Here is a 13,975-nt window from a genome sequence, read left to right on the forward strand (position 1 = left end):
CAATGAAGTTAGCATTAATTTAAACGTAAGCAAGTTAAATGGAGTAGAAAGTCTCAGACGATTTGTCGCTAAAATTAAAAGTTATGCAAAGCCCCTTTTTGATGCCTTCTGTTATAAAAATGAACATGTTTTGTTCCAAATCAATGTCAGATCCTTTAAATATAACTCTTGAGGAACACTTTTGCCCTTTCAAAAATGCGATTTGCCCGAATCGCCCATGACCGACCTATACCATTGACTCGATCCACCGTGCAGTGTGGCCCAGGCCCACACAGATAATGGTCAGCTGCGCTGACAGCCAATCAGAGAGGGAGGTGGCTGCCGCCATTACAGGTGACAAGGGCTGCCAACCACACAACGTTCCGCTCTGAAAAAAAAAATTGGCGTTACTTGCCCTGTTAAAAATAATAAATTGGCGTTAATTGCTTCACAACATTTATATGGCGTTACTGGCCTAGTTAAAAATATTGATTTGGCGTTACTCGCCCTGTTCAAAATTGTAAACTGGCGTTAATTGCTTTACACACAATCATGTGGCGTTAATTGCGCTTGTGGCAATGATTATTTGGCATTACTCGGCTTATAAAAAAAAAAAAAATCTTTTGACGTCAGCCGCCGTTGCAAAAATAATACTCCAGCGTTAGTCGCCTTTCTCCAAATAATTTACCAATGTTAGTCGCCATTGTATCAAATAATAATCTGGCATTAGTTGCTCAAATACAAATAATTTACTGATGTTGGTCGCTATTGTAAAAATATTAATCTGGTATTAGTCGCCTTTGACACTTACAGCATTTGTTAGCCATACAGATCAATATATTATACTAACAGTCCTAAAATATTTAAAATCTGTTGATTAGTGGTTGTATCACAGCCCATTTCAACTGACTGATCAGCTTAAAAAAAAAAAGAATCACTTCAGGCCAGGCCAAATTTATTTCACTTTTCCGTACATAAAATCATCTTTAAATTCATTTTAACTCCTCTTCCTACATTTCTAAGATTTGGTACTTGATTAATTACATTAGGTTTTTGGCCTTCTTTTTGGTTTATACTTCGGGGCATCTCATTAGAATCTGTGTTAAACCCAAGAAAGTCACTGTCACTGGTAGACAGTACTGTGATATCACTGACCCTATCATTGTAATCATTGAGACTGGAAAATTGAGCTGGAGATTCAATTTCCTCAGACTTTTTAGCACTTGCGCGCTGGTTTGTTTCATCTACTTGTACCAGGGTTTCATTAGGTTCCAGTGAGTTGGGTGATCTATTATAGCTATTTGGAGTACTTACATTTTCCACATGATCTGCATGAGACACCGAACCTATATTGGACGCACCGTCATCCTTTTCTTGACTAGAATCGGTTTCCAAGCTCACAGCAGAATTTATTTGCTCAATCTTTTCTTCAATAATAACCAATGGCTCTACCCTGTCAGCAAACTTATCGCACAAGTAATACAGCTCATCAACTTCCTTAGAAATGAGGAATTTCTTTTTAATGTTTGTCCTAATGCAGTATAAACTATATAAGATCTAGGAAGATATTCAAGCTTTTTAACAATTTGAACAGTGGTTCGTTTATTATTGTTTAAAACTAATACAGATCCATCAGCCGCTAATTCTGATTTTGACTTTGGCAATTGATCATAAAAATTTTTCATACTATTTTGGGATTTTTGAATGGCATCAGACACTTCAAGTGTTTCAGGTTTGAAGTGTTCCTTGCTTTTCGGCATTTTAGTTTTTTCCATCGAATCAAGACAGTCAAAAGTTTTTGAGCCAATACAGGGCCGAAAATACAAAAATCGATTTTGATTTCGAAGAGCCCTATAGAATAATTTCATTTTTAGCTGAAACAGTGCAGGAGACAACCCACTACGAGATCCTGAAGGAAACCTGCGTGGGCGAAGAGATCTCATTGAAATTTCCTCAGACTAACTAATCGTGCAGGATTATTCTTTCAGACCAAGAAAATAATCAATTTTTCTTTTTTTTATAAAAGATTTTATTTAAACTCCCTTTTCATCAATTTCATCTTGTCTTTGGATTTTTGACGCATGAATCAGGGACATGAATTTTCCAGTTTTGTTTTTCAAAAAAGTTATATTTTTATATATTTGGTTCGTCCAATTTTGACTAATCTATTTTTCCTCTCTAGAAATCAGCAAGCTTTTATGCCCTTTTCTTTTAGTTCTTAATAATTATCTTTTCTTCTAGATTTTGCAAGCCAACCGATGAAGGAAAGAGGCAGCAAAAAGTTCTTCAAATTCTAGAAAAATTAATTCTCCTTACTGTTCAAGAAAAAGAAATGTATCCATCAATTCAGGCCAAAATTTGGGGATCAATTGGGCAGGTAAAGTGCAGTAGTCTTATCTTTATTTTTCATCCCTCATAAAAGAATACAATTTCTCTCAAGAGGAGCTATTACTATGTGGTTGCATTTTTTTCCTTTTTTCGTTTTTCATTTCTGGAAACTGAAGTGGAGACATAACCTAGTTGGATGATGATCACATCTAAACATCATGCAGAGGTATCTTACTTTTTTCACTTCTAATTTGAGGACTTCTTTGGTAGAAGGGGTGAACCAAAAATTGTAGTTTTGAGAAAAACACATTCTAAATGGAGTTCATTCCGTACTTAGAAACTGAAATTTTTAGCTTAGTTTAGAAACATGGTTTGTATCATTAGTTTACTTATGTACATAAGTGTTCCCACCGATGAGCCAGAAAATGTAGTTCCTAATGGGCCTGTTGCAAATTTTTGCTAGAGCAAAACTAAGAGTTGTTTCTTATAGATATTGCCTCAAAAATCACGATGAGCGCATCGGCAAAGTCTGAAATGCACTCATAACTGTACAGTCTTCGTAAAAAATTTGCGGTTCTTTGAGCTTCCCGCTTCAAAAACGATACTACGGCACAGGTGAACATTTTGTAAGAGGAGTCGTTCCATCGTCGGCAATACTCATCATGGCCGACGCTAATCCGCCAAAACACGTGTGATGGGACGAGATAACACCTGAACTGGATTAGACCAGATAACAATCGGCGTGTTAGCGTTCATATTTTCCACGCCCGAATTGATTGACCTTGAACTCTCCTCGAATTACGCGCGGAACTGGGCGCAAGCGTCGGCCATGATGAATATCGCCGACCATAGAGCGACTCCTCTAACAAAATGTTCACCTGTGCCGTATAGTCCAGGCAATAGGGAAGTTCTTGGGGAAAATTTCCCGGAAAACTTTTTGATGAGTGATTCCTGTGTATTTTTGGACGCTGAATCCGAATTTCGCATTTGTGTAAAGATCTTTTCGCCGCTAAAGCCGCCATTTTGAAAAAATGGCCTAAAATCTCAGTTTTTGAAAATATCTCGCTTAATTTTGATTTTTTGACCAAAGTAGTTATTTTCAAAAATAAACTACATTCAATTCTAAAGAAAAGATGCCCTTATCAATTTTTTGATATGACTGAAATTTAAGCCGCCAGAGCGCGCTGAAAAAACCGCCAAAATTCGAATTTCGCGAAACTTGCGCTTTTCTCGTGAATAACTTTTCTCGGGGCGACTCTACGTGAAAAATCTTAACTATCAAACTTATAGAGCAACAAATGTGATACTAGGAGTTGCTTTTTTTAATTTTTCTTAATCCTGGACGGCACAGACAAGCTTTTGAAGTTGCACTGAAAACCGAGCATGGACAGGGTTCGCCAGTATCTGCGAAATTACTCTTCTGTGGACTTTTCTAGGGGGCTTATTTACGAGTCAGATTGTAAAATTTCATTGGAAGGTGACCCCTCCCCCCCCCGAAGACCCCCCAATATTAAATGTCTCAAATTACCCCCCCCCCCCTCCCCACTCTGGCAATTACCGCTATTGGCGAAATTCATTTTAGTGTATAAAACGTGAATACAATGATTTCATCGGTGATATTTCGAGCAAAAGTTTATGTTAAGTTAATTTACAACACATGGAAAAAAAATGGAAACACTGATTTGCATGACCTTTCTTATACATCAATACATCATAGCAACCTCTGTCGGAGACGAATGAATGTCCATCGACAAGTTGCAACTTAAGCTTACAAGCTATGACTATAAGCTATAAGCCCCAAGTCTTGTACAACCGAGAAAGTGTTGGCGATGAAATAATCGCGGATATTATTCTTTTAATTCACGCTTTTACTGGGTGTGATACTACCTCGGGAATTATCAATCAAGGAAAATTCAAATTATTGAATATTTTTTTAAAAAAAATTACTAATTAATCAAATATGCAGAGGAATTTAAAGACTCGAAATCAACACATGAAATCATTTCTGCTGCAGGCTAGAAGCTGTTTCTTGCACTTTATGGCCAGAAAGACATTGAGGAAGTTTCTCTTAATATGTACAGATACGACTGCTTTATAAAATCTTCATTTCAAAATAAACAGAACCTTGGGTCTTTGCCACCAACTGAGGACGCTGCAGCAGAGCATGCATTCCGAACTTATTTGCAGGTCCAGGAGTGGCACGGCAAGAAGGATCCTTGCAATTGGGGCTGGAAAGCCACCAAAAATGGGCTAACGCCTTTAACAACTTTGGATTCATCAGCTCCCGAAAATATTTTAAAGCTAATTGCCTGCAAGTGCAAGAAAGGTTGCAGCAAGACTTGTGGGTGCCGTAAAAATGGCTTACGATGCACCATTCTCTGTCAGATGTGCAATCAATCCTGCGATAATTCTCAAATGGAAGATACCCTACACGGAGAGGAAGAGGAAGGAGACATCGATGAACCGAAAATTATGACATTCTTAGATGATAATTGAATCGGGACGTGCGAAAACCGCTAATGTCCATTTTTCCAGTCTTAAGTATTTTGGAGTTCATAATATTTTTAAAGAGTCGATACAACCATAAAAGTGATGAAAGGACTCATTTTGAGATCAAGGAAATCTAGGAAATCCAGGATGAGTTTTAACGCCATTTTTGTGGTTACAACCAACTCCGAAAAGTAATATGAACTCAAAAAAACTTAAGCTTGGAAAAATGGACATTAGCGGTTTTCGCACGTCCCAATTCAATTAGGATTGTGAACCTGGCTCATCTACGCCATCGACGCCAGTGCCTGATCAAAAATATGAAACAGAAAGTGAATATGACGAAAGTGACCTTGAAATTGAGGAACCAGCAACAAGGGTACTGCGCTCAAGCAAAGCAGTGCAACATGTTGATCCGGAACCATCCGATCAAAAAAGCAAGAATTCAGGTGTGCCACAATCTGATCTCACGAAAAATTCAGGACTATCTACAATACGCTGTAGAAAATAATTACGTAGATGAATGATTTGCATTTTATAACTTTGTATGCACAATACAATTTCTTCAAAAAATGCTTAATTTGTGAAAATTAAGAAAACTCTGAAATGTTTTTATTTGAAACTTTAAAAAGCTATGCAAATGTAATAATACAGTCCGTCTACTTCAAAGTAGGCTTTTTTCCGTCCATTTCCCCTATTCCCGTACAATAAGAGGCAATTATTCATGAGAACTTATAGAAATTACCGGATGAATTATTGTTCCTCGAAATATCACCGATGAAATCATTGCATTCACGTTTTATACACTAAAATGAATTTCGCCAATAGCGGTAATTGCCAGAGTGGGGAGGGGGGGGGGGGTAATTTGAGACATTTAATATTGGGGGGTCTTCGGGGGGGGGGAGGGGTCACCTTCCAATGAAATTTTACAATCTGACTCGTAAATAAGCCCCCTAGAAAAGTCCACAGAAGAGTAATTTCGCAGATACTGGCGAACCCTGTCCATGCTCGGTTTTCAGTGCAACTTCAAAAGCTTGTCTGTGCCGTCCAGGATTAAGAAAAATTAAAAAAAGCAACTCCTAGTATCACATTTGTTGCTCTATAAGTTTGATAGTTAAGATTTTTCACGTAGAGTCGCCCCGAGAAAAGTTATTCACGAGAAAAGCGCAAGTTTCGCGAAATTCGAATTTTGGCGGTTTTTTCAGCGCGCTCTGGCGGCTTAAATTTCAGTCATATCAAAAAATTGATAAGGGCATCTTTTCTTTAGAATTGAATGTAGTTTATTTTTGAAAATAACTACTTTGGTCAAAAAATCAAAATTAAGCGAGATATTTTCAAAAACTGAGATTTTAGGCCATTTTTTCAAAATGGCGGCTTTAGCGGCGAAAAGATCTTTACACAAATGCGAAATTTGGATTCAGCGTCCAAAAATACATAGGAATCACTCATCAAAAAGTTTTCCGGGAAATTTTCCCCAAGAGCCCCTATTTGATGCCCAATTGCCTGGACTAGTAGTATCGTTTTTGAAGCGGGAGCACAGTGGGCCAGGGGGGCCCGTTTTACGCGAAAAATACCGTTTTTACGAGTGTCCAGTACTGTATTGATGATGAGGAATTCGTTAAAAAGCCTCTCTAAGGGATGAGGATTCATCAAAATTTCATGGAATAATCGCCCAGCAGCGATGTATTGGAGGGGGGGAACTTGGGTACCTCTGACACTGCACGGATAATATGTAGAAGCGCGCCCTGGACTGCAACCGTGTAAGGCCTTATCACGGCTCAGCGGTTGCGCAGGATGAAAATTTGTTTACTAGGATTTCTTCTCCTAAGAAAGAGCTTCCATTTGATGTATACACTTTTTCCATTGCGAACTTTTCACTGTCCAAAAAGCTTGTTAGAAAAAGTGCCTAATAAATCTTAAAAATTCCATCGAAAAAGCTTTCTGCAGTTTTTTCCTTAAGTTTCCTTAGAGTTTTAAGGCCAGATACTTTTTCTTTAAATCCTCAACATTCATTTGCACCACAGCTTTGCTGCGGGAAACTGCGGGAAACCCATTTTTTTCATTTTTTTAAAAAAAAAGTCGACTCATCAAAAATAGGATTAAGTTCATGTTTCACATATATGACCTTAGATATCGTACAGTAAATAAATTCTTCCGAGTAAACAGTGATAATATCATTAAAATGAGTTGCTACGCTTCTGAGGGTGCGCATTTTTTCCATGGTTGCCACATTTTTTTGTACTTAATAAGTGCAAAAAAGGTTCTCAATGAGACGACATTATAAATCTGTCCGTCATTCTGTCTTTCATATTTTTCTTCTTTTCCGTAAGTGAAATTATTAATACTACCATACAGGTATTATATGTGACGCAGCAGGACAAAATGCGCCTTTAAATGAAAACTGAAATTGTTTAGTACATCAGAAAACAGTTTGAGGGTAAAAAAAAACCCACATTGCTTTAGTTTTCAGTAATGATAATTCCTCATGTAATATTCTGAAGGACATTGGGTCAATTTTTCAAGCCATGATTTGCGTTATTAATAATGTAAGGGTTTAAGGTGGATCGTTCTTCAAGATACGCAACAGTGCAGACAAACTTTAACTGCTATTTTCTTGGAAAACTTGTTTTTCTCCCTCGGACTTTTAAATGCTGCAAAGTGGCCAAATTAAGGAATTTTTCAGTGATATCTTTGTGCCAACTAATGCAGAACTAACCCTTCTAACCCATGGTACAATTCACCTTAAGGCAAATTTTGTCCTGCTGCTTCACTTATGACGTTGGGATTCCTGAATGTAATTGTGTCCTTTCACATACTAGACGATCACAGCAACTCGCTTGCGGTTTTCGTGCTTCTCAAATGTATTGACGATTTCAATCGCACTAGAAGCTGCTATTGTTGACTAGCTCAATCGACGGCAAGTCCGTGGATATTTGAATTCAAATCTGATTTGATATGAAACTTTTTCTTCTTTTTTTATTATTATTATTATTATTATTTAAATTTCTGGATTTTGAGCTTAGCCGATAATTGGTAAACATCTGGGTGGTTTTCATTAATGTGCAAGAATGTTGCACCGAATGCAAGAGTGGTAAAAATTTACTGTTCAGCTGACCGTCATTTCCAATAAACGCTGTAAGTAAATTTTGTCCATTCTCATGGCTAGCGCCTCTAAAGAAAATTCATAATATGCTTCTTTGATCCTCTGACATGATACTTGATAGCTTACAACAGCAAAACATATATAGAACCGTTAAACCATGCAGAGCATTACTTTACAAAATTATTCTTTCCATTAAGGTGACCCACAAGAACCAATAATACGTGGAGGCAGTGACAAAAAAAATAATAATAGTAAATAAAAAATAATGAACATATAAAGCGTTCCTCTGTGAACATTCTCGTCTTTTATTCTTCTAGTTTTAACAATATTAGATCATTTTCCAGACTCCTCTTGGTCACTTTCAAGTTCTCAATTTTGTTTTTGAAAGTTTCTCAAGCGTTAAAATGGTTTCTAATCCCAGTGCAATTGCTCGAAAAAAGGAATCATCACTGGACTAGCTTAAATCCTCACGACATACGTTTCTTGTGATTTTTGAACAAAACTGATATCAAATTCGAGTTCAGTGACCCAAAAAACCCCCGTAAACCAAAACTTAGTGATTTTCGTTCGGATTTAGCCGAGATATCAATTATTCTCCCGCAACCGGCACCTCTGGCCCACAGTGGGGAGGCTTAAAAAAACGCAAATTTCTTACGCAGATTGTGAAGTTATGAGTACATTTCAGACTTTGCCGATGCGCTCATCCTGATTTTTGAGGCATTATCTATAGGAAACAACTTTTATTTTTACTCTAGAAAAAGTTTGCAACAAACCCATTGCAAAATGAAGTCCACACATTAAAAAGCATATATTCTCTGAAATAGTTGGACTGAACCGTGCCCTTAACGTTACTTTTGTGTTCAGAATTTTTGAAAATAAGTGTGCATAATTACAGTTGTCTGGTACAAACGGTTGTTCTACAGTAAAACTTCGACAAAAACATTTTGTACGCCCTTTAACTATTGAACGACTTCCTTTTGCTAAGATGATTTGTTTCTTTATCATTTATGTTGTTGTATTTCAATGTTAATAGTGAGTAAAAGGGGTGGAATGTAGGAAAAATGTCTCATTTTTCATTTTAACCCGAAAATAAGAGAAACTTAAGCCACAGTTCATAAACCATGGATGTGTAAATAAGACAAGTGCAAAAATGCCCAATATGCGAAGCAGTGCGGTGATATGCTGTCTTTTATGCACAGAAACACTGCAAAAGAGGTGTGTAAAATAACGCCCCAAAAATGCCTCAACGCATTTTCGAATTTTGAACGCTTGATGTGACAAAGTACCCCCTGAGACGCCTAAAACCGGTTGCAGTTTTGTTGCCTACCTAAACCTAACTAACTACCGAACCGAACCTACCGAAACCTAACTCTAGGTTTCAGGAATTTTCGTCCAATTGTTTTCGTCCTAGAGAATTTTATTCCAATAAATTTTGCCCAGCTCCACTTAGTCCAGTAAGTTTGGTCCGATATTTTTTGGTCCAATCGGTAAAATGGCCCTTCGTTTTAGGTCCAATCGTTTTTTGTTTTTTTTTGTCCTTAATATAAAGTTTTTCTTTTCGACCAAGAACATTGCACAACAGGAATGAGGTACATGAGGTATTAGTGACATGTGAGACAAATATCAACGTATGATTTTAAAGTTGTCGAAGGCTTCCATTCAAAGTTTAATCGCCTCGTGGGCACACATCTCGCCAATGTTTGGAAATTTACAGAAAAACTCAGAGACGCCCAAGAGGAAAGTGAACAAAATAAAGTCCAGAAAAGAGGAGGACACAATATTTCGGCTCCTGTCAACAAGACCTATGTTACGAATCAGGATAGAGTCAAGGCTGTAGTTCAAAGGTATGCGCAACATAAAGCAGAGGGTGACATCATAACGTATCTTGGGGTTCTTGCGTATTATCTAAAATTGCATTCCAACCCCCAACATCCTGAAGATGATGACTCTTGAGAAACGAAGTATTTTCCCCTTTTCTAACATTTACCTACGTTATTAATTGGAGAAAACTGAAATCTGATCATTGGACACATAAGTATGGGTCAAAGTATAATAAAGAGCACTTAAAAAGTTTGAACACATTTTCTTCTGGACCAAACTAACTACTGGAAAAAAATTTAAACTGGACGAAAAGAAATCGTACACAAAAACATTGGACAAGGATTCTTATAACCGTTGCGACATTGCCATTTTTTAAAGTGGAAACCTTTAAGAATTCATAACTTCTCTGCATCTTCATCGATCTCAATTAACTTTTTTTAAAATGCTCTCCTTACACAGAGCTTTCTAACGGTGTGTAGTTATTTGAGTTTACTTGGCCTTGGGCTGCCGTTACGAGGTTTTAACAGTAATTGATAAACATAAAAATTTGGTTTTACTTTACCACAATCAGGGAAACAACGAAATCTACACAAAAGCAGTCTAAATGAAAGTTCCGCCTTTCACCTTTCTAACGAGCACAATATCATCCTGGGGAAATGTCTTTTTTTTAGATTCGACTGCTCAAAGTTGGTCATAGTCGGTTTTACGCAATGGAAAACCACTGACAGGGCTGCACAGCGTTTAATTAATCATGTAGCAGCACTCTCATATGATCCATTTACGAGGTCTGTTAGATTAGAAACCGGATTTTGGTCATAACTAGCCTACAATGCGTCCAAATTACGTTTTCTTGAGCTTTTCTGATAGCTGAAAATATATTTAAGAACGCTACGTTCACAAATTTGAAAAATCCTAATTAGCTTCGTTGGTATGTGGCTTGAAGTAAGGCAACCTCAAGGGTGTTTTGCGATTTTTATGTTTGACCAAACTTGTCTCTCTTTTTTCGGTCTTGCACAACATTTTTCAACCCACAAGGACGATTGGAGTTTCGTCTCCATATCGTAGCCGTACACTAAAGTATTGTCACCTAAAATTATCCTATCCAAAAATGTAGGATCATTGTTAGAACGTTCAAGCAGCTAAAGGTAATTTGACATTTGGTTGGTTTTTCGTTCAAAGGACAACAATCAAGGGGCAAGTGTACCTGAAACTCGATGCGTGTCTACAGATTCTATCAAAATTGTATGTACAGAGCCTTCAGAAATATGACTTTGTTCAACAAGCTCGAAACGACCATTTTCGAGCACTTTTGCCCGCATTTCTTCCACGTGACAAATGTCAGTCGCCGCTGAGGGTCGATTCCCACGCTCCTCATCTTTAACGAACTCCTGACCAGTTTTGAATCGTTTAACCCATTCAAAACAGTGGGAACATCTCATACAATGATCATGGTAAACTTTTCTTAGCATATACCAAAAGTTTCGGTACAAGGTATACCGAGTTTAAAACAAAATTTAGTGTTGAATCTTTGCTCTGTCAGTGATCGCATGCTAAAATCGCAAAACGCACCTGACTTACTCGTATTCAAGATGACACAGAATAAACACTGATCAAAATAAACAAAATCTGTGAACGTAGCGTTCTTAAGTATATTTCCAGCTATCAGGAAAGCTCAAGAAAACCTAAATCGGACGCATTGTGGGCTAGTTATGACCAAAATCCGGTTTCTAATCTAACAGACCTCGTATTACAAAGAACGGTCAGACATCCGAAACAGACAGTTTTTCTAACTCAGTCTTACGGGTTGCAACGTGCACGAAGAGTGAAATTTTAAAAAAAAGTTCAACGAAGCCGGGTAAAATGCAGCGGAGTTATGAATTTTTAAAGATTTTCACTTTAAATAATAGCAACGTCGCATTCCGGAAGCCTAAGTTAAGAAATCTGTCTAATTTAGGTGTCTGGCTATTCTTTGACTATTCCTGGTGCATGGGTCAATGGGTCGACTCAGCACTGCGCGGCGTTTACGCGATTTTGACGTTTCATTTGAAAATTCCTGCAAAGAACCGTTAAAACCGCGTAAGTGCCACCCAGAACTTAGTAGACCCATTCGGGTACACACCACTAAAAAACCTCTGTTGAAGAGTATAATTTAAAAAAAAAAAATAAAAAGTTAATCGAATCCGCGTAAAATGCAGCAGAATTATGAATTTTTAAAGATTTTCACTTTGAATAATGGTAACGTCGCAACCCAGAGACTGAGTTAGAAAAACTGTCTGATTCGGATGTCTGACCGTTCTTTGTGATAAATGGGTCATATGAGAGTGCTGCTACACGATTAATACATACACATATGTCGATTCCCCGATCGTGGTAAACTAAAACTAGAGTACCTACTTAGTAGGAGTATAGACAGATGTGAAACTTCGAAAATCCATCAGGCTTTCACCGATGCCTCCGCGAATAAACTTGGGGTCCAGGAATGCAGCCAACCTATGAATTTCAATTATCCAGAGCGATTTACTAATACAATTGTTAGGAACCATCGTTTATAAAGCACATATTTGACTTGGTTTTTGCATAAATTCACTCATTTTTGGGGAAGATCGCTCATTTATGTACATTCTTGGCCATCTTGGTCAGAATTGGGATCTGCAGACTCTGCAAACTGGCAGTGAAATTTTGTGTGTTGGAAGTTGGTCAGAAGAATGGCTGCTTTTTTGGGCCCTAAGCCCTCCATGAAGCGATCCATCCATACTCTCGCTATATAGGTTCTCTAACTAAAACCTAACTTTTGTGTGCATCAATAACTGTTAAAACCTCGTAACAGCCGCCCAAGGCCAAGTAAACCCATAACTGTACACCATTAGATAGCTCTATTTAAGGGGAACATTTTTAAAAACGTTCATTGAAATCGATTGAGATGCAGAGAAGTTATGAAATTTTAAAGGTTTCTACTTTAAAAAATGGCAACGTCGCAACGCGGCGTTTCGAATTAAAAACAGTGACTGGTTTAAGGCGTCTAGGGAGCCAGAAATGCAGAATGTTTTCGGTCACGCTATCATGAATGCGTGGCCGCTTGCATGAGAATTGGGAAGGCTGTGAAAGCTTGGGAAGACTTTTTTCCCCCCCTGTTTTTTGGGAAAAACCAGGGAAGTTCATTTAGTCCAGTCATTCTAGCTTTTTACCTCGGACAAATTAGCACAAACTTTTCCTTTGGTATATAGGGTCCCTAGGTACCCAATAAGACAGAAAAAAAAGTTTACCAAAAAATTCCACCGGGAAAGTGGTCAAATCGCAGTTTTTCAAAATGGCGGCTTGCGGCGATTTTCAAAGAAGGACGTGCATACGGATTTTCATTTATAACTCACAAATAATGCGTTAAACAAAAAAATTGCAAGAGATCAGATTTAAAGATCATAAAATTTTGATTAAGAATCATATACAAAACTTAGGCTTTTATTATTTTTTTTCTTTCCGAATTTTACTATTTAAAAGCAACAACCGGCAAAATCTGCTGATAATTCACGATTTTTCGCGTTCTTGACCATTTTTTAGTCAAAATAATTAATTAAAGGTTAAAAGCAACGACACCACTGAAAAGTACGCTAAATTTTACATAAGTATACGTATTCATTTTACCTTTTCATCTTTTATGACCTCATTGTGAGACGAATCATTCAAAAGCATGAAGTCAATATTTAACAACAAATTCAGCTGTTTTTTTCCGTTTCCAGCGCTTTCGATCAATTATTTTTCAACAAAAGTACAACTTATATACACTTTTTTGAAAGATTATAAAATTTGCAAGACAAATAACACACTGGTTTTCCTTTAAATTTTACAACATGTACCTGAAAAGCGTATTTAAGGGAATTACGCTAAAAATGATTTCTCTAGAAATTGCAGAATTTCAACGATTTTCGACTTTTTGACAGCTGGAAACTAACGATACGATTCAACGATGGTAATAATTGTTTAGAGCATAAAATTTCCAAAAAATTGCATACCTAAAATTACTGTTTCGAATTTTTTAAAGAGAGTTAGATAAGGCGTTAAAGTTGTCTATTGGAAAACCCGGCTGCTCTGTTTAGAACCTTTTTACTTAACAAATATCCAAAATTTTCAAGTTTAGTCATTTTTGTTTGAAGTAAATTTTATAGTACCAATGTAATAGCACATAAAAGTTAAAAAAATGTTAATGAATAAATTTTTGAAGGTATTTAAGTGTACTTAGAAGCCAATTTTTGAGACGTTAAA

The 13,975-nt window shown here is 37.1% G+C and overlaps 1 protein-coding gene across 5 annotated transcripts in view; it reads left to right on the top strand.

Annotated features, from left to right (window-relative positions):
* Nucleotides 1-13,975, top strand: part of Nf1 (neurofibromin 1) — a 291,489-nt gene that overhangs the window by 185,844 nt on the left and 91,670 nt on the right. For all 5 annotated transcript variants that reach the window (XM_072300264.1, XM_072300271.1, XM_072300269.1 and 2 more), the window contains one exon: nucleotides 2,221-2,356. In XM_072300264.1, the coding sequence (XP_072156365.1) occupies nucleotides 2,221-2,356 (136 nt within the window). The remainder of the gene's footprint in view (nucleotides 1-2,220; nucleotides 2,357-13,975) is intronic.

The sequence above is a fragment of the Bemisia tabaci genome, chromosome 1 (genome assembly GCF_918797505.1).
Source record: "Bemisia tabaci chromosome 1, PGI_BMITA_v3".
Lineage (NCBI taxonomy): Eukaryota > Metazoa > Arthropoda > Insecta > Hemiptera > Aleyrodidae > Bemisia > Bemisia tabaci.